Genomic DNA, 22,015 nt, shown 5'->3' on the forward strand with positions numbered 1-22,015 from the left:
AGATATTTCTGATCCAAAACTTAACTACTTCGACATGAGCCGATGATGTAGTTGCAAGTTAACTATTAGGTTGCCCCAAAAGTTTCTTTCGTTTTATAACGAGATAATAGACGCACAACACTTTTTATTTTATATTATTCTATCGAATTACGTATGATCCATTTTCTTGCAATAAAACGGACGAAACTTTTGTGATATTTGAACAACGTTGTGTGCAACAACATCTACAGACGCCTATTATATTCCTACGCTTTTCTTCGTGCTTTTACTACAACCTATTTAATCGTGTGTTCTATACGGCGGTAAAATAAAATTTGCTTACTAGAATTGCTAAATATCGTAAGTTTGCACGTTGTAATTTGCATTTCATGTATTTTATACATGTATTTTCTACGGAACTTTTTACGCCACTCTTTACCCCATTTTTCTACAAAACCCACTTAATGTTCATACTTTTTCGACAAAAAATACGACAAGTTTTATTCAACGCTAAAATCTGTCAAGTTTCGTTAATCAAAAGCTATTTTACGCGAATAACGTTAACGGTGTAACGAAATAGCGTGTTAACAATTTTCTAGCAACGAAACATAAAAATGCAAAAAGGAAAGAGAGGACGATTAAGAAAAGCTGTCGGTGAATCTGCCACGACAAGCTGATTGCTTTCTAGATGTGCGCGTCAGAACGCAGCCAGCTTTGAAACCAATTCCGCAACAGCTTGCCCATAACTCGGTTCGCGGTGGCTTCTCGCGCAATATATTCAGTACATGAGCCTTAAATGGAATTTATGCTAATCGACGCGCTGTAGCTCGCAAAACTCTAAACAAAAGAGAACGTCAAACCGGCGAATCGTCGAGGAAAAAGCTTTGACGCGTGCGGTGGTACTTTAACGAGGCATTGGCCGCGTGATTCGAGCTCTCGAAACGACCGATTCGGTTCGTCGTTTAGTGTGGTCCGTTCGCGATTTCCACCGGCCAAAAGAAGAAAGTTTATCGGTCGGAGAACAATCGCAGCCTGTAAAAGGTTCAGCGAGTAATTTAATCACCCTACTACCTCTGGCTCATTAGCGATTTGGTAACGAAGCAGGCTCCTTGGCGAAATATTATTTCCCCTGATTATGTAACTCGGTGAAACAAATGTCTTCCTCGAAGGGTAAACGCTTCGCTCTCACCCCGGAAATTCTACGGAAACGTGACGCGCTCGTGTTAAAATTAATCAACGTATTGGCGAATTATCCGTTTGAAATTTCCCTCTGCTGTACGCTTACAGATATTAACATTTACATACAGACGTTTTATAGGGATTGCAAACGCAACGATTCGTAACGTGATCGTACAGTCGTGAATCACGGGACAGAGGACACGGAAACCTCGAACCTGAGAGGAGATTGTCCAAACTGTTGTTTCGTGAGGGGCCGGCAGGTTCTCAGTGATATACTTCTATTACGCTCCCAAGTTCATCGTTATGATTGAAGCCAATGTAACACACGCAACGTACACATAACATTGGTTAAGTGACGGCTGGACGCTTTACATGCACAATATGGACCCCAATTGCGGTGCTGTGTGATCGATGTTGGTATAAGGCCAGCGGATTGGAAAGTTTACCGTGTCTGACAATGCCAACGCGAAATTGCCAACATTTACGGAAGTTCCAAACTAGTAAATTCTATATTGAACTCGTGACGCGTAATATGTATTCGTGGCTATGAACAATCGCTACGGTTTTACAATTCCATCCGACGCAAATCTCAATTCGGCTGCCAGATTTACGATGCTAACGTAAAAATATGTTTGCCAACCTTTTGTAAACTTTGCCGATCCGACACCAAGCGCATTGATAAAACAAGCAAACGGCGCAGAGGAAAAAGTATCGGATCGCAGCGGATTAATGTCACGCGTCCGAACAATAGTTTCCACGGTTCTGTGTGAATTTGTTTCGCAATAATCCCTAAGACAGCGTGCCAAATTGCGCAGCTGTGTCAATTCGCGATAAACTTCCTCTTCTTCGCTTTCTCTCGCGGTAACGATAAGAAATGCAAACCATCTTCCATGCGTACGCTTCCGATTGAAGTTTCGCGCAACAAAGATTCAACAGGACTTACTTCGAAGCAATTTTGCAACCTCAACTTGAATCGGGCCGATGCATTTCCATTCAGCGGCAGGAATTTATTTGGACTTGGCCTGATAAATCGTTAATCGTCTTGACGCAACACTATAGTCGGCTCGTAGGCTCGCACGTTCTCGTCAATTTTTAAAAGCAAATTCGCGGTCGGAGACGACCGAGCTTTCCCTCAGAAATCACAGCATCTACGCTTCTTTCGGGGGGGGGGGCTATCGTTAGCTTATCCTGTCAGGAAGAGAAGAGAAACGACAAGGGAAAAGCGGAAAAAGAGGAAAGAAGTACACGCTCGAGCGCTAACCTACTTGGAACTGTAAATGCGCTGGATCCACTGCATTCGCAAGCGCGTCACTGTATCACCGGAGGGTCCCAGCCAATCTCGCATCACGATGGCTCGTCTACGATTTAAGTAACTGTCCTATTTCGTTTCTTTATGCCCGGCTACGTGGATTTCTTTGAGAAAAAGACAAGCTCTTTGGGCGAGACTTTGCTAATCGTTGATGTATCTCGCTGCTACTCTTGCTAAGTCGAATGGTTCGTTACCTGGCGCTTCACGACGACTGTTGCAAAGATGATCTCTGCTCTTTCCTTAGGGTGTCAGATTATCCACTTTAGACGGCAGATTTTTTTCTCAAATTCTTCTTTCAATTTCTCGACGAGGTTAGACAACGCGTGGTTCAAAATCGTTCAGGAAGATGAATCGTGCGGAAACGTCGCGTCGCGGTGATGTCGTGAAGCAAACGCGGTATTGTCGCGATATATCGCTGTGGCGTTGTCGCGTTCTATATTTCGGGACGTCCGATCGCTCGTAATTCGTCATTTTATATTCAATGCATAAATTTTTCGAGGGATCGATACAACGCCGATGCAAAAACGCGAACAATCGCAGAGCCGAGGAAAAAATTCTAACCTCGTGATCCGTTCGCGCCCGTCTAATACCACAACTAGCGAGTCAGCTACATTTTCAAGCCATCAATTTGCATTTTCCAAGAATTCCATACGAATCTTCGAACCCAATAATCTCGTGCGGTGTCTTCGATCGTCTGCGAATCCGAGATATTCCAATATATACGAACAGCAGAAAAGGGGAAGGTTTTCGATAAATATTTTTCCGCGCAATCTGCCGCGTTTCCGCTGCGTTCTATCCTCGCCGCTTATTCATCGACTTGGCGGAAAAAGGAGGATGCTTGACGAGACAAAAAGAGAGAGCGCAAATCGCGTCGATAACGCAGCCAGATACGAATTACGAGCTCTTGGACGTGGCCATTTAAATTATAGCCGTCACTTAATGCGCTCGCTACATAACCAGAAGCCCCGAACGACTCGACAACTTCGTAGAGGCCGCGTGCCAGGAACTCGTAATTGTTTTGAATTAACGATACTTTAAGCTACGGCTCAACTCCGTGCCACTACGGACGCGACTCGTCTCTGCGCGCTTACTCGCTCTCCGTACGCCTCCACCGTAGCGATTTACAAACATTCGATTTTAACGTTTCTTAATTCAGGTACCCGCCGTGCCATTTGCCGCAGCATCGGTAGAAAAAATACGCGCGAATGAAACGAAAATACAGGCACGTTACGACGAGTAAGCATGTTAAAAAAAAAAAAGGAAGAGAAAACCAAGCACAAACATCAAACTAGAGTATCGATTATCCCACGCAAGATGCTAGAATTCTGGCAGGCGAGCGTATGCGCGCGGACCGACGCCGGACGTCCATTAAAAAAGCTCAAATCTGACCCGATTCTCTAAAGCGCCGGCCCCGTGCATCTCTATCGAAAACAGTTTACCCTCTGATGAACTCACGATACAACGTAACGAATTTTTATCTATCGAAGTTAAACAGGGTGGCTGGTGCGATTGGCCAAAAGGCAGAAAAAGAGGAAGGAAAAAGTATCTACAGCGTTGGCGGGGAGGGGAAAAAAACTATATCTCGTCTGGCGTGAAATGATTTTTTTATTAATTCCGACGAACGGAACGGAGAATAAAATAAAAAGGTAAATGGAGGATGGCGGAAACCGGGAGAAAACAACCGACGCGCTTTCGAAAACGCCGCGACACGTCCACGGTGTTATCGATATTACATTTATCAGCGAGGTCGCATCGAATGCCGCCTGCCTTTCTACCTTTTTCCTCTTCTTCCTCGTATTTTTTTTTTTAATGCGCGTCCGCTGGACTCGCATTTTCCCTGCTACGATATTTTTCTTTTTTTAATGGAAAATAAAAGCGGCGGGGGAGACACGCGATGTAACGGTAGGTTGTCACGGCTCTCAAACTCGGCAACAAACCAGCGCAGTTATTGGAATCGCATTAATCTGAAAGAGGCGAGGTCCGACCGAGATCCGTATCTTTCCACGATATATTCTACTGTTGGCAGAAAAAAAAAGAGCGATACAAATCATCCGTGGATCTCTGAATTTTCATTGGGACAGATCGATGTCCGCGTCTCTTTCTTTTTTCCTTTCCACGTACGTAACGATAAAAATCATTCGATACACGTTGAGGTTTGCCAGGAAAAGACGAATGAAAGACACCATCGTGCGTCGATATTTCATTCCGAGCTTTTAATGGCGCTTCGATTAAACGTTCCCGAGAATCTCCGGTACGAGCAGCTCGCGCATTATTTTACGAGTATGCGAATTCTTGCCTGTATAGAATTTCTACGTGCGATTCGCACCATCGCGTCGCGTCGGTCGAGTGTGCCCTGGAATGCTTAAGACGATGCGGCAAACATGGTTTTTTCGCCTCTTCGTAAAAGAAACGGCCGTTACGTAGAATCATCGCACGGGTAATTGTTTTAAAGCAATCACGGAAAAATCCTGCTCGTTCCAGTTTACGTGGCACGAATTTAATGACGCGATTAAAACATCCTCGAAAGAACGGTTCTTGCTCGCTGGAAGGAAATAAAAGAAAGGCGAGATCGTCCGACTGGTAAATTTTTCATCGCTTTTTCAATAACAGAACGTCATTCGGTAACACTCTAACATCCTAGCGAAGGAAGTAAAAGGAAGAAAAATTCGCCACGTTGGAACGCGGAAATCCTTGGCTTTAGTCTACAGTGAAAATCTGATGTCAAGGCTGAGGATGGTAGCCAATTATTTTCACGATTGGACGTGTCAATCCAACAGGCAAACCGCAGAAATCCACGGTTACGTAATCGGCGAATGATCGCGGAGAACGACGAAAAAAGAAAGAAAAAAGGAGGCGGAGGAAAGGACAATAGAGAAGACTTACCGCGTTCAAATCGATCTCCTCTTGAGAATTCAGGTCCGGACACGTGAAGATCGAATAGCCCGTCTCGAGGGAATTGTCGGCCCGTGTGACACCGACCAGAATCAGCACCACTAAGCACCACTTCATTGTCCACGCTGGATCTGCAGCTGGAATACTTCCAAAGTCCGATGTTCCTCTTTCGTGTCACGCGCGCGCCAGATCAACCGGTCGAAATGCTCGCTAGCATGGACGTTGTCGATCGCGATCGTCAGCCGTTCAACGAAAATATATTTCACGTTGCTCGCTCACGCTATGAGATGCGATCTTTCGAGACAAAAAACGTTCGGCCGATCGAACGCTGTGTACGTAATCACTGGTGCGGTTGGTAGGAGGAATTTTTTTTTCCAAACTTCAACGCGACCGATATTCGGTCGGTATAACGACGAGAACGAGAGACGACATCATAAACCCCGTCTCTGCGACTAATATTTTCCAAGCGAGTCACGCGACTCCCCCTGTTCCTTCGCTCTCTGTCGCTCACTTCTGGAACGCTTTAATTGAACGCCTCGCTCATCCCCGCGCCGCTCGTCGTGATCGATGGTTCAACGCATCGCTCTCGATCGTCCGGTGTTTTCTAGCTCTCGCTGGATCGCGTTTGCGAAAGGCTACGTGTACTTGGACGATCCGCTTTTTTCGCCAGGCTCTTTCAAGCCTTTCGCCGCGGGAGCATCGTAAACGGTGCTCGATGAAGGAGAACAATCGATACGGTGTCTCGATGAACGACGTCGCTTATCGTGGCTCGTCAGGGCGCGCGCATTTTACGCGGCTACTTGCGAATTTTTCGTGCAATAGTCGAAGTAGGCAACTGTCGGACGAAACGATGACACACAGACGACGAAACTCGAGAAATTGTAACCTTGAATTCTCTGCTTCTAGACCCGAACAAGCGTGGATCGAAAAATGCGGAGATCCACGAAGACGGACAGCAATGGTGACGCACGAGAACACTTGAATCACTGGCAAACCGTCCTCTTCACGAATTAATAAGAATCGTGATGGATCACGCGATCGATGCACTCGCAGAGCGTAAACGATGATCTACGGTCGCGTGAATGACGATCGAGCAGGCAGGGATGTGCACGCGGCGCAGTCGTAGGGCACTCTGACGTTCCCAGTCTGCTTGCTGGTCCTCGCTACGTCCGTCCGTCCGATCGTCGCGACGCCTCCACCAGAGCTGGGAGGGGAGCGGGGAAATAAGAATGGACCGTACGCGCGCGATGGGAATCGTGGATTATTGGCGGGATCGAGGGGACGAAGAAGGCAGTCTTCTTTTCAGCTGCGAATCAATTTTCGGCGAAGGATGCGCGAGAAGCGTGGATCAATTTCAATTCTCGTCGTATCCCAGAATATGGAATCGATCGTTAAGCCTGTTTTATGTAAGAGTCAAGGGAAGTGTAGCGTCAATTCATACAGGGGCCGGATGTGTGCAGGTTTCACCGCGTACCCTCAATTACCTCAGGGATCCACCATAAGCTTAAACTTTTTAAGTTTATTATTTTTGTAAGTGTTATCTGTTTATGGATGGTCCTTGAAACAGTCCTTACTAATTACGGGGAAAGCAGGTAGTTACCTAATGGGAAAAAGCCAATACTCGACTAACGAAAAAGCTGGTTTTTCCCATAAACAATATTACCTACTAGCCACGTTGGTAGGAGGCTTTCTCCTCCTATCTTCATTTATTAACATGGCCTATAACCAATTGGCATTGTGGATCGTTACCCTCACTTTTCCTAACGGAAGGTGCGAACAGTGAATCCGCGTTGTTAATTAAAAAGGGCACAGCCACACCGAGCTTTCCTTCGTAATGAGACGAGAACACCTAGGGAGAAATAGACAAAACCTACGAATAGTGAATATCTCTCCGATCAGTCTCAATTATTGTAAACCTGTGCTGTGCTAATAAATAAACCTGGTTACCTTCTTGTCTTTATCAACTAACCCTCAAGATTACGTGACAGAAACATGGTACGGCTACGATAAAAGCGGTACTTTCCCGATCCGCAAGTTTTCGATTTTCTCCAAGGTTACTTGAAACGATGTGCTTTGCGTGTAGACAAGTAGAACGTCCGCCAGACTTGGTATATCGCGTATTTTTCAAGATGAGACGACGCGAGTTACTATGCGGAAAAATATAAAAGTTACAGTTGTCCCTTAACGTGACAAACGCTTGCTGTCCGATTTTTTGGCGAAAGACGTTTTAAATTGCCCTCGTTGGATCGTCTCCTCTGACGTGGAACATAGGCTTTCGCGAAGGAGGAAGAAGATGAAGAAGAAACAAAACTGGTAGTGATTCCGCCACGGAATCGAGGATTACGAGAAAGACATCGACGAAAGGAATATGGGCGAATGATCGTCGCGTCGAATCGGTTTTCAATTTCGTTGGATATATGTAGGTCCAGCAACGTACACCGAATTGGCAGAACTAAATGATAGTGGTGGTCGACGAGTACCTCGATAATCGTTAAACGAACGCTAATTTTACTGCCCCATCGATTCAACGCCCTATCGAAGCCGCAAATTAATGTTCCATTAGAAACTCATAAACGCAGCTCGTATAATTTTTCCAATTCGATCGATATACATATAATCACATAAAATCGTTCGGCTCGTTCGTGTTTCAATTTTCCTTTAATTCTTCTTCGCTCGGTCTTAATCGACCGAGTCCTATCGCGATTAAGATAACTTGAAACTTTTCAGAACTGCGTAATCTCGTAACGCCGATTAAACTATTCCGAAACCTTTGAATCTAACGATGGCTTAAAATTGGTCGTCAACATTTTTATGAATCATCCGCGTGAAAGTTTCGTGTCATCGTTGAATCGTGGGTGGAAGATAATTGAGACTTGGAAGAATGCAGAAGCGAAGGAGACGATGGAGAAGGAGAGACAGAAACTCGGCAAGTTGAGTAAAGACGGAGACAAAGAAAACGTAACTCGTGTAACGCATCGCTCAATGAAAAGTTAATTCGTTCGTTCAATCTGCCTGATGATTCGGCCTGCGGGCTGATAAACCTCGGCTGACGCACTTCACAGACATTTTATCGGCGGAACGAATCACGCGGCCAGATACATCCAGATGGGATAAAGGCGTTGACAAGATGATTAATCGACTTTGGATAGAATTCGGAGAAAACTCTTCTACCGAACTTTGGAAAATTGCTTGCACCTTTTCCCTCGTGACAACCGCGTCCGATCGATTCTTAACTTATACCACGTGACTTAACAGTTGTAAATAGACTGCGAACGTTCGTGCATTTATCTACGGAAACTTAAACGCCCAACGATGATACAAAGTAATTGTACTTGTTGGCCTAGACAAGGCCAAACACGGCGGGCCAGACGGGAACTAGATGTCCGCTCATCCTTACTGCGTACTCTCAATAGTTTTAAGGACCCATCATTAATCCCAATAACTTGCTAGCTAAGGTCCTTCAGACCGAACAAATATCTTTACTTCTAAATCATTTTCTGTAGATTATTGTCTACTAAGGCTTGACACTGGAAAATTAGTTTTTCTCACGTACGATGCTTCCCACTAGCAACTTTCTATCGAGGGCGGCTAAGACCCTTGCTAGTCCACCAACCTTCGTTTATCCAATCAGAAGCAATGTATACTGCCCCCACTTCCCTGACCAAAATGTCATGAACAAATCCGATGGTCCCGTGCGCTAGACACACCCATCGCTAGCTTTCCTCCGACACAGCGTCGTCACTGTACTTTACTTATTCTACAACGTTAGAATAGTCAACAAGTCATTGACGGGTTACTCTCCTTAAATCAGTCATTTACTTAACGTATACATACTCAACAGTGTACCTCATAAGTGTTGGAAATGAAAACCTTATAACCCTGTTAATCGCAGCGTTATACTATCTTAACCGCCCCTATTATCTTAACGGAAATCAGGGGATCGATCAACTCGTGGTGTCGATTATTATAATCGTAACGGGAATTTACGACTCTCGTTGACGTGTTTCCTCGCGATTCGTCGAAAATACAGTACTAATGTTTAAAGGATAAAGTAAATGTGTATTTAGTTGTGTCACATTCTAGTCATAGAACTGTCGCGGGTATAATACCTCTTTCTGTGAAATCTGTATCACAAGACCAGTACTCTAATAAGAAAAACGCTCTGTGTCTGGATTATCGCTTTATGCGCGCAATTCTCGCGTCCGCTCTAATTAATTTACCGTTGCAAATTAAATAAGCCTTAGGTATAAATCAAATTACGGCGGGATAACGGTGAGTAGAGCGACAACTCTTCTAAAACGAATAAGCGGGAATCAGCGAAAACTTGCGAATAGTTTGTTTGCGGCGGTGTTTGAAATCGATGGATAGGCTGAAATTTAATTTCTCCAGCGGGCGCACTTTTTCCCCTTAAAACGAACAAAGCCGCATGATTATCGTGGTGCAGCGAAATTCGATAAATTTGGTGGAATTTGTGCAGCCACAAATTGTAGAGTGTACACAGCCGGTGTTTCCAAGTTTCTTGCGCGTTATCGAACCGAGCCAAAGAAGCGACACGGTTGTCCGAGTGTATCGCAATAACGGTGAACTTTCTCTATCGACTCGATTCCGAGAAATTATTAGACTCCGAGAATAACATCGCGGAAAAACAATGCTACTAAAATTACAACGTTTAAACCCGAGGATTAACTTACAGTTAACTGTCATCCTGTCGTTATAAAATCTCCTCTAAAACACGATTTCAAGCTTCTCGAAAATGAATTCTAAAGAAATTAGTATATGGCGTGGATGTAATTCAAAATGAGTACCAATGTACTCCGTAAAAGTCAGCAGCGATCGCAGCAAACGACGAAAAAAGAATAAACAGCCATACGAGGCAGGAAAAGGATCGGGGACGATTCGCAACATTTTAGCCGTTCGAGATTTCCGCTTCCGCACGCTTCTAGCGAGGGGATTAATTACGACGCGACGACGATATAACCAACTGTACTGAGCGCCATTACGTGGCAGTTTAAAGCCAAAAAAGAAAAGAAAAAAAAAAGTAAAAAGGAAGAAAAGAGAGCAGGAGAGACAGAGAACGAGGAAAAAGAGTGCGGCAAAACTAGAGGGGAAAAAGCGTAGCCAACGTGAAGAGCGTTTTTAAAAGATTTACATGACGGTAAGACCGCTGCGATTCCGCTCTCAAAGCCGATCCATGCTGAAAAATATCTGAACGTATCCCAAAGGTGGATCGATCGCGACATTCTAATTGAGAATTTAAATGCATGGCCGCGACTCAACCGATTACGATCTGGATTATTTAGCGACGAAAACGTTGCTTCCCTGCTATGAATTTATTTCCCTTAATTTATTACGAACAGCTTGATGGTTATTTATTAACGAGGCCCGTTACACTCGATTCACTGGAATTTCATAAAACGTGACTAGCAATCGTGCTAGGGAAAACTGATTAATTCTGTCTGGCTGCTGGACGAATCGTTACAACGCGCCGGAAATATGCCTTTTCCTCTAACAGACGACGCGTTTCCGTGACGTTTCGACACGTCAATCGTTACTATACGTCGGATACAGCGAAAAAGAGACACTGCTCGCTGCGACGTTAAAAAACTCTCGATTCTTATCAAAATTCACCGCGATTTTGTTGCTACCGCTGTACATCGTTCGCGATATTTCTAATATTCTCCTTTGCTCTCCGCGCGATCTTATCTCGTTTCATTTCCACTTGATGCACCACTTGTAACATCCAGACTTTATCTTCTTACTTCTCCCTGTATTCGTTGCCGTGTACATACTTCGAATACTCTACATCCCGTTTATCAAGCCTGGGAACGTAAAAAATTATTCGATAAGCAAAGCTGCGACCCGCTGCTGCGATTCTCATAACGAATGGCCATCTTAATCTTGCCTATTTGGAACGATAACATGAATTTGCATAACGATAGCTGTTACACCGCGGGACCACCGTCTTTTTCCTTGCCAACTTCAACTTCTTCCACTTTATCTTCTTCTTCTTTTTTTTCTCCTTTTTCCTTTTTTTTTTTTTTTTGTTTCATATCTATGCACCTTCGCCTTTGTCTAACAAAATGTTATAACCACGATTTTGTAGACATCTTTATTCGATGCTGTGTACACATTGTGCACAGAGTGCAACTAGCGCGACACAGCAACGTTTAAGTACAGAGTATCTAAGGTACGGAGCCTAATCTAAATAATAGAAATAAAAAGGAACGGTGGTAGAGAGGCGAGATCTTGAGGAAACAGCGTACAATGAATATTCACTATGCGAGAAAACAAAAAGGAAAACGAGATCGAAACGTTTTAACGGGGTTAGATTTGGGTAGAAACTAAACGATATTTCGTTTGCTCCGGGCACCTACCCTACGAATTTAACAATTTAATAATTGCGTTGCCCCTCTGTCAAGACGAAACTTCGGAAAGTTTCCGTATTGTGAAAATTAAAATGTATAATCTGCGCTTCAATTAAAATGTATTACCGAAAACGGTATAAGGCGAGTTCCCTTACAAAGAAACCAATGTATAATTTTGCTTTGTAAGCATAACATTTTCCCAGCAATTATTTAATCCTACTTTCGTTAACGTCGCTTTGTGATAAAGTGTTCCTTTCACGTTGAACTCTGTTTCGATCGCGTTTACACAACTTGCATATTTACATTTTCTGCCTGTGAACACGACGCACATCGACATAGTTCGTTCTTTGTATAGAAAACTACAGGTTTCACAGTGTCCCTGGTGCTCGCGGTCCTCAAATTGCAAATTCGAAAGAGGAAAACAATTTTCCCGTAATTAGCGAAATAGAAATGCAGCTGGCGGGAAAAAAGGTCGTTATTAGACCGACTTTCTGGACGTTTTGGCATGAATTTCGTTAGAGAATATTCGATGGAGGGAGTAGTAAATGCGGCAGAATAACAATTATTCTCCTTGGAAATACAGAGCAAGAGAACATCCGTAGGTAGTTGCAAGGACGTGGAGCGTCTCTACACTGGCGAGTGGTACAAGTCAGTAACTAGTCAACCGTCTCTGCAGAATTCGGAAAAAGACCAAGAATCGGACAGTTCGTCCGTTTAAATTAAATTCAAGCAGCAAAATATCACGCCGCGTATCAATCTTCCTAAACATCCTTCGCATTTTGTGCCCAACTTTTATTAAATTTCCTACTCTAAAGTGTCCTAGAACGCGAATCCGTAATTTAACCAGATTTATTCCCCGGCAAGCATATCGACGAATTTATACACGATATTCCCCTGGAGCAATAGGTTTCGTTGCACGTCATTAACAGAAACCGAATTGCGCGTTCTAAATTACTGTGCGTTAATGTCTAACATCAAGTAATTAGCAAATTAATTATTCAATTAATAGAATTTAATAATATCGACGTATTATCATGGTAGAGCGTAACAAATGATCCGTGTTAGAGATAGAGATAGATAGAGAGAGAGAGAGAGAGAGAGAGGCTGGAATTTATGCTACGACCGAGGGGCGTAATTTATATTTTCTAAAGGACCATTAAAACCGAGCGAAACGACGAATTTACACAGGCGTGCAATAAAACGCTCTCGACGCGATGTAAAATTCAGAGGTAACGGGTTCACGCTCGACGATGATTTAAACTGTTTACTTATTCTGAATGAATAGCCATGAAATAATCTGTGAAAACGCTTGATAAAAGTATCTATACGTTGGTTAACAATTAACCGTGATCGCTTTTACGAATCGATGGTAAAATGATATTTATTTTTTCTTTTCTCTCGCTTTAAACACACCTGCAAAAGATAAATCCGATAACGTGAAATTCTATTAATAAGTTATAACGTGACGACTGTTCGAAATGTCAATCCTTTGAAGCACGTTTTTCCCCGTTTTTTTCGCTTTTTCACTCTCCCACGCTGTAAAGATTTCCAAATATTCACCGTTTGCCCTCTGATTTCTCTATTTTTTATTTTTTTTTTGCTATTTCCTTTTAATCCTTTGTCCAACAAGAAATAGTTAACGACCGTCAGACGGAAGGTTTATAATACCGTTCCCTGTGTCCAGCTGAATTGACGATGGTAGTGGATGTTATTTCAATGTGCCGCATTCAGTCGAATCAATGGAATCGCGGATCAATCGTGCAGTGAAAATCGCACGGAACGTTTATTTTGCCATGCGTTCACCGACACGGGCTGTGCATTTCAGACGAAGGATGAAAATTGCATCGATACCGGACCCGGAAAACGAATTTATTACACACCTCGACATGACCGACGCACTGGAATTAATGTCGAAATCTTCTTTCTGATTGAAATTCGCCGGAACATTTGTCACTGTGCGCGTCAACTGATTCGTATGTTCGTACACAACGGAACGAACATCTCCGAGATAGAAACGGTATCAAAGCGTACGAGTTCAGTAACTTTTTTCAAACTCCTGTCTCGCTTCTTTTACGTAACGTTGTTGCTTTCCCAACTGAGATCTTCTCAAATAGATTAACAAGATACAGTTCGCTAAAAAGCTTCCAGTCTCTGCAGTTGACCTAATTCAGAGAAATTGACACAATCTGTTAACTCTCTACTCTATGTTTTACTTGAAAGCGATCAAATACTCGGTGCACATCTATAATTCCCGAATTGATGATGGTGTCCGTGACACAAATCAGTCGTCTACAGCTTGTCTGCCGTATTAAATATCCAGCGTATTTTCGTTCATCTCGAGGGACGTGTTGGCCGGAGAACAAGAATCACGTTTACTCGTGTTGGGTCTCCGATCGTATATAAGACTCTCGGAGAAGCGTCTAGTGGGAAATATTTTCTCGGTGAAAGATGCTTGCACGCCACTATTGGTTTTGCGGTTTCGTAGCGCCCTTCTGCCTTTCTTTATCCCTCCACGCGACTCGTTTATACGTGTAATTCGACCCAGATACCTGCTACTTCGAAAAGCAAAGTCAACGCTTCCACTTTACTACGATGCAATTTATCGATAAAAGCTGGAATTAATATCGATGTCGTTTCCTGTTTTCATCCTTATTTTCCGTGTCTTCGATCGACGACGCATTCACCGTCGTTCCGTTGCAAATTTCTTCTGCAACGTTGCTCCGATTGTTGCAGAGTATCTCGAATGACCCTCGAAAGCGTGAAAGGGTCGTTTAAGAAGGGTGCAAGAAGTTGAAAGCGAGGGATAAAAGGGAGAGAAATTTGAAAGTAGGTCGAGGAAAAGGGGACTAACGCGACAACAAGCCAGGCGAAGTTAGAGCTCCGGAGAGTACAGTAATTAATATCAGTTTAGCGAGAACTTAGAAGACGCAATAAGTTAATAAGCAGAGCCACCAAGTTTCGCGTGCTAAACCACGGTCTTCCGGTTCCTGCGGTCCGATCCACCGACCTCTTTAACCAATTATTATCGCGATACGCGATTCACCGAGCAGCGTTCCTCTTCGTTTCTAGGAAATTATTCGCTCGTTTCATCAAACGATCGTTACGTCGTGAAATAATATCTTGTAACTGGAAATCGCGATAATTTCTCTTTCTTCCCTTACTTTCCATTCTCTATCCTTTCCCATTTCTCGTTTCCTCTCTTTCGCTTTTCCTTCGACCAACTTTTGCCATCGCGAAACAAAGTGTACGCCGCCATTCGACGTGGGATTTCACATCGATAAGTCAAACGACGCGGCAACCAGCAATCACCGAGAGCAGCTAATAATCGTAATCTCGACTGGCAAAGCGGTTACGCCGACACGTCGCTAATAGGTAAACATACGTGCATAAATACACCTTTGCTCGTGATTGTCAGATACGAGAGGGCTCCAGAGGTCGTAGATATAGTTGCATCGCCTGGTTTTCGCCCCAAGTAACATGTAACGTATGATCTGTAGTGGCATCGAGGAGACATGGAAAGCTTGTACAGTCTGGTGCAAGCTTAAGGCGGCTAACCTAGTGTTTGCACGTCACGTTACACGAATGTTACGTATCGTGACGCGACAGCGAGCGTGTGGCTTAACGATCGAGGGCTGGTTTAAGCAAGGATAATTACGACCGAATACACCTGACGCGACATCTTCTCGCAGTCTCACAACCACCGACGAGAAAAGTATCGCGACAATTTTCACGCGACTCAACTAATAACGCGATCGTTTTAACGATTCCTAAGGATCATTAGGGTGCAATTTGGAAGCCGTTGACGCGATACTAGTCTACTTGTTTAAAAAGTTTTCACAGCATCGACGTCTTACCATCGTATTAGAAGTCTCGCGAACAAAAGTTCGTCGTGCTCGCGTAAATTATTCCTGCGCTATTAACGCAATCGCACATTTACCGCAACGTTCGTGTCTACTTTAAACGACAACCGTCCGCTATCGTATTCCAACATAGAAATATTTTTCTTTTCCGCTACTTCGATTACGTAGGAAATTTTGTCGAGATGAACGCGTAATATTCAGCACGCGGTTGTACTCTCTTTTACGGAACGATCGCTTTAAGAGCTTCCACGTTGCACAAGCATAATATCAGTTTTGGTTATATTAACCAAGAGGAAGAACTTAGGAACTTAGCAATGACTTTACTTCCGCTTGGCTGCTCTACTTATTCATCGTTTACCTTCGTCGAAGTTCTGGCCACCGAAGATCTTGTCAAAAATATTCCTAAGAAGATGTTTGCTCGTCAAATACCGCAGTGATTACCAGTAACGCGGCATAATTGAGCATCGAAAGCGTGGAGAGGTCCGCATATAGGCCAACAACCGTAGCGTACGAACTGAAGCGACATTAAGGAGGCGTGAAAGGCATGCAGTGGATTAAGCCGGTTTAAGGGCTCTAAGATGGTGTTTGCACATCGTGTCGTGTAGTTGGTGGTCTGTAACAGCAAGGTGAAGCACGTGCATTAGCGGTATCGCGATTAGGAATTACTTAACGACATATGAGTAATTTGTTAATGAGCGAATAGCGGTACACCCGATACTATTTATAAAAAAAAAGATCTGTCGACCTATTTTTCGCGTATTCACGAATCTGTGAAAGCATCAAAAAGTTGCGCTAAAAGGCAATTTGTCCAGTATCTAAAACAGCGTCCGACGTCATCGTTTGAAACACGTAGCGTCGGTCCATTAATTCGGAGTCACCAGCAGAGCCAGACATAATGAATGCCTTCGAGCGGAAAAAGGGATCGAAATACATCGAGAAAACTATGGGAAATGCAAGGAAGATAGAAACAGTGTGCAATCAGGAATAGAGAACGGGAATCGTTGCCCAATATTAAGTTCGATTCACTGATGGAAGAATAAATCGATAGTTGGATTGTATAAATTACTATCAAACAGGAACAATGAAGTTTACGTAGAATAAGTCATAAAATTACTCGCATAGACGAGAATGTGACAAAAATGTTCTTACGTTTCCAAATAATAAATGTAAAAAGTCCTTTGTATCGCCTTTTATTTTTATTTATATTTCGCTTATATTTATATTACGCACATTAGCGCTGATATTTAGGGCAAAAGCCTAGGAATCGGTTTAATACGGTGTGTAAGATCGTCGATATCTTAAACACAGGCTGACACGCCGCTAATAGAGATAAATTACTTGTTCAACTAATGGGAATGACAATACGATTTGCGGCGAGGTAAACGAGCGCTGGATCGAAGCTACATTCGTGAAATTCATCCGATACGCGATAAGTTCGCTGTTAATTGAGTAACGAAGACGTTTAAAAATGGTTGAAATTTCACTTCCATTCGATTAGAGAAATTGGACAATGTAATTCTGAATCGAACTTGCATCTATATCAAAATCAGGTGCTGGCTGAAACAAAGTGAAGTTCCAATACACGAGTCTCGTTTCGTTGATAAATTGAGATAGTTGCATCGCGCGGCACGTATTCTCGCAAGTCGTTGTCTTTCTATCGTTTCATGGCCTTTGTGTTCATTCGCACGCGCGGCAACACCTGGAAACTAATATCCCCGGTAACAAACTAACGATGTATGTAGATCGTAATCCTCTTGCATTGATTATCCTATCGCTGCAGAATTATTTACGCAAATGTAGCTCACCCATCGGGAGCGTGTCGGTGTTACTCCGACCATTCGATTACGTCACACTTTATTGGATAAGCCGCCGTGAATTTCACGTTTGATTGATATTTATCTTATGGAGAAGCCAAGTTTGTCTTCTTTCTAATAGCTTACATAAACGCGTCTTTATTTGTTCTTTCGAAATTATGAAGGAAATCCAGCGATTCAGCGGACGTGTACCTTGATGATGTGTAACACGCTCGTAAAACACGATAGTTCAATTTCAGATGCAACCTTAATTACTCGTCGCAGTCTGATCACGTAAAGCATATCGTGCGAAAGTTTAGATTATCGAAAACGTCGAATTTGAGTTTGACTTTGAAAGCTACGAATTTGGATGCGTTTAATTTTGCGAAAGTTACGCTAGAAACTTTAAGTGTTGTTAATTCAAAAAAAAAAAAAAAAAAAAGAAAAGAAACAGAGAGAAAAGTGTTCGCCGTAAAAAAATAATGTTAGTACGGAAAGGAAATGATTTCGAATCTGATAAGGATGGAAAGAGCACATAATGTACACACACGCGCATATTTAGGAAGGCTCGTGGAGAAGATAGGAGCGGAAATTCACAGTTAGTTACCTCAATTTCCGTTTTGTTTAATTGTGGTAGAATGACGCGCGCTGCGCGATCGGTAGTACTCATGCGAAGGAATATACACGATATGAAACGCAAATTATCGCGAATAGATTTACCGGTGTGTACCATTCCCAATCGTCTGATTAAGGATGTTTGATGAGTGGAAATTACCTGACAACTGATTAATAGAATATCGAGCAGCATTTCGAGAATGACCAACGTGTAATAGAGGGAATGGCAACCGCTTTACAATTCACCAAGTGTACACAATATTAATCAAACTTCATCGGGAATTATAAGTTTTTCCCTTTCCAAATAAAATACGGAATTACTGCAAGTTGCTGCTAATATTAATTGCCTGCATTATAATGTACGTGTCTAAGCGCCAGTAGTTCAATACACAACATGTCATTACGTTGAACAACTTTTGGTAAATTGCTCTCGCTCTCTCTCTCTCTCTCTCTCTCTCTCTCTCTTTCTCTCTCAATGCAAATAGTCAAAGCGCGTGTGTTATGTTCTACAATGTTGATACCATGCAAACTAGCAACACAAAGTAGTCTGTTCTCGTTCTCGACATATCCTCTCTCCCTTAGGACTCAGGGAGTAGTCCAAGTCAGTGTGTGATGGGACACAAAACATATAACACCCGGAACAGTTCCCATTGCGTCTCAGGCTCCGTGTAAACCACGCAACCTCAAACAAAGTAAGCTAGAATTGGTTAACAATAAATAGCTAGAGTTTGGACTTGACGATTAATAAACATGGCGTAAAACAACGAGACAAACGTGTTCGTGAGAAAGATTTGGAAAAATTGAGTTAAACGATTGTGAAATTGAGTGAATTCGCGAACGACAAACAGAAGAGACTGTGTGAAAATGGTGGAGTCATTAAATCGGGAGAAGAAAGGACGACAAAACCACGGGTACACAATGGCTTTCTGGGATGGCAAGGTCGATATAGAGAGTCACGACGAAGGATTCATCGGCAGGAAGTCAAGGGAGCGATAACAAACCATCTATTCAATGGCCTGGGACGAAGATCCTGGAACACCATTGACGAAATAGAAGATATCTGGAATCGGCGAGACGTACTTTGTATTCTGGCACTACCTCGAAAGACGGTTTGCGTACGAGTATAATCGTTCCAAAGATCTTCAAGATTCAAGCGAGAAAGGTGTGGGTTGGAGGAAGCGTTTAATGCTTTTAAGACGATTTTGTTCTTAGAAGACTCTTTGATATTTGACGTCCATTGAAATCAAAGATCTCAAAGAAATGAAATAGTAGATTAAAACGTGTGAAAAATGGTTTCAAGCATGGCGCGATGTAATTTCTATTTGATTTCTACGTACAGCCAATCAATTTAATTTATATCTAGCTTTCGAATTTATTTCCATAATTCGATTAATAACAATTAAACATTTATGTATGATCCTACAACAACGAACTGGTTTATTAATTAGCGATAAAATAATAAATGTTTCGCAAATGATTAAATAAAATTCCACAACGGACTAACCAACGCATTACGAAATAATCTCCAATGGATTCATTTAACTTTCGATCACCGGGAGTGGTTCTTCGCAAGCTGTACTTTTCCCCTCGTGGCAACAAATTGGATCCGCAGCTTTCAAACCAGTGAATTTCCAGCTGGTCGCGTCGCACACTTTCGCGTATACTGCCACCTGAAATATATTTCACATTTACGTTGGCATCGTTAAATATCAACTTGAAATACTCTTTTTGAACCTGATCTTTTAAACAAACTTACGTGCAGATTCTCCACGTGCGTATTCAATTTTTCGCAAATCATTTGCGGCGCTTGGTCTCTCGCGCTCTCGGCCTGCACAGAATTACACATATCTTTTTGACGTTCGCCAGACATGCTATCGAACATACATGATTATTTACTGACCAGAGCAACGCACAACTGTTGACACTTCTCCTGCCCTTCGCTATCGCACGTGACGTTATACAGAAGAGCGCGTTCAATGATTGGTTTTGATATTTGCCTGGAAAACACGGCGCATTTGCAACCTCCCTCTTCAACGACTTCTTGCCTGTAAAAGTTCGAAATTAAGGAACCATTATTAATCGTATCATCGTTCATTAAAAAAAAAAATTAACATTAATCAAAACGTTCGAATACTATCGTTAAAATAACACTAATTATCTGTCAGTACATCGTCTCTACTTTCTTCCTAACGTTTATCTTTAGCAGAACGAAATACCAAAGGACTATACAAACGAATTGTTACATTGTAAACCGTAAAACGATGAATAACAGGACGAAGAGCAGGAAACGATCCATTGCGGTTCCACGATGTTTCGTTGGCCGAAATCGATACAAGCTTAGTTGAGTCGTGCGAAACAGACGAACAATCGAATGGGAATACTTCATTTATACCGGATAGAAATCCCTACCATCGATGCATCCAATGCATGTTTGGTCACACGATACAATTGTCGTGCTCGCGATAGCTTGTGAATGTCTCAAGTTTTTCATCGACGAGTTATGCGTCGCGTTGTAACGCGAGAAAGAAAAGGAAACGGTATCGAATGCGCGTCCCGTTTCGTCGACTGATGCATCGTTCTCGGTGAGTATAAAACAACATTCGATTTTATTTTTGAAATATTTCATTTAACATAATCTATACTAACAATGGGATACGTTCAAAATTTCAGGCTGATAAGCTTTAAGCTTTTAAGCACAAGCAAACACATTATGATCAAATATTTATTGCAACGTTCGCAAATAATCTATGTGGTTTGACGTTGGAAAATATTTCAAATTTCAACTATTTTATAAGTGCTGCCATTTATTCGTACTTTATTGTCTCGATAATGATTATTAATAAACTAGGATGAGCTGTTGTTCGAGACATCCTTAAAAGGCAATATAAACTTAATTGATTACTAAACTGCTGCAAAGAATCTTTTAAAAGTATTAAAAGTCTGAATTGACGAATCAAAAGCTTCATAGCGAAGTTAAAATTCTGAATTAATTGTCAAAAAAGTCTAAGCATTCTAAATATAACAACAATCTCGTAAGTTTAGTCGAAATCGAGCAAATTTATTCATCATTTAAGCGACAAATAATTATTTCTCATTTAAACGTCAATCCATCACAGGATCCAATGGAAAGCTCATTTTCTTCGAGCAATTTCCTATCTGTAATTACTTTCCTTTCTCTTGCGCGCGACTAAGACGGAAGGTCTTCGAACTTATCAAGAGAAAATGGCGAGAAAAAGAAAGGAAGAAAGAATCCCTACAACAGTTGCAGTAGCGCGAGTTATTTGTCTTAACAGAGAAACTGAAGGAAAGTTTAGTAATCGTCGCGATTAAGAAGTAACTTTTCGAATACAAAAAGTGATAATTATTCACTTGTAAACGCTACAACATTTCCAAAATTGTATTCAAGTACGATAAACGTAGAATCTAAAATTCGCCATTTTTATTTCAGAGAATATTAGAAAATTTTGATTAAGAAATTTTTAAAGATAGCCTACGAAATATTCTTAATGAAATCGTTGCAGATGATATTACAGTACTTGATAACTAATAAACAGCAAGTATATTCTAATGGAATATGTGAGTTAGGTACTTAAATTTAGAACTGAAAACAAAATGAAAGTCCTTCGGGCGATATGGCGATTGAAAATACATTTTAAAATGAAAGATCACCCAACTGATTGAAATGCAATCCAGATATCTGATGGGAAACCTTGTGCTTATTAATAAATTTCTGTAATTTCACTCCACTTGTATATTTCATTGGAAATTTATTGTAATGCACCACCTGCTCGTCGTCTGATAATTTAATCCCTGCTCCAGAACAGTTCCAGATTGTTTCAGAAACTTTTAACCTTTCTAATCTTGTACCTCGCAGTGTTATAATTCCCCTTTTTTTTATTCGTTGGATAATAATAGTTTTCGAATGTATCCAATTGATAAGGAAGGGGAAATTATATTTTTGTAATTAAAATATAACACGACTAATCATACGATGAAAGAAACAGTAAATAAATCATACAATAT

The 22,015-nt window shown here is 42.0% G+C and overlaps 2 protein-coding genes across 4 annotated transcripts in view; both read right to left on the reverse strand.

Annotated features, from left to right (window-relative positions):
* LOC117163403 (uncharacterized) overlaps positions 1 to 6,502 on the reverse strand; it is a 59,657-nt gene extending 53,155 nt beyond the window's left edge. The window contains exon 1 of the mRNA XM_033345646.2: positions 5,351 to 6,502. Within this exon, the coding sequence (XP_033201537.1) occupies positions 5,351 to 5,476 (126 nt within the window). The 5' untranslated portion in view covers positions 5,477 to 6,502. The remainder of the gene's footprint in view (positions 1 to 5,350) is intronic.
* Positions 6,503 to 15,911: 9,409 nt separating this feature from the next.
* The window catches only part of LOC117163669 (uncharacterized), a 30,380-nt gene continuing 24,276 nt past the window's right edge, over positions 15,912 to 22,015 (reverse strand). The window contains exons 3-6 of one of the 3 annotated variants that reach the window (XM_076621644.1): positions 19,893 to 20,037; positions 19,749 to 19,820; positions 19,497 to 19,662; positions 15,912 to 16,197 (exon numbers count right to left, since the gene is read on the reverse strand). In XM_076621644.1, the coding sequence (XP_076477759.1) occupies positions 19,531 to 19,662; positions 19,749 to 19,820; positions 19,893 to 20,037 (349 nt within the window). In that variant the 3' untranslated portion in view covers positions 15,912 to 16,197; positions 19,497 to 19,530. Of the gene's footprint in view, positions 16,198 to 16,774; positions 19,663 to 19,748; positions 19,821 to 19,892; positions 20,038 to 20,235; positions 20,907 to 22,015 lie in introns of those variants that run through there. The other 2 variants (XM_033346183.2, XM_033346182.2) reach the window with 2 other exon arrangements.

Source organism: Bombus vancouverensis, chromosome 9 (genome assembly GCF_051014615.1).
Source record: "Bombus vancouverensis nearcticus chromosome 9, iyBomVanc1_principal, whole genome shotgun sequence".
Classification (NCBI taxonomy): Eukaryota; Metazoa; Arthropoda; class Insecta; order Hymenoptera; family Apidae; genus Bombus; species Bombus vancouverensis.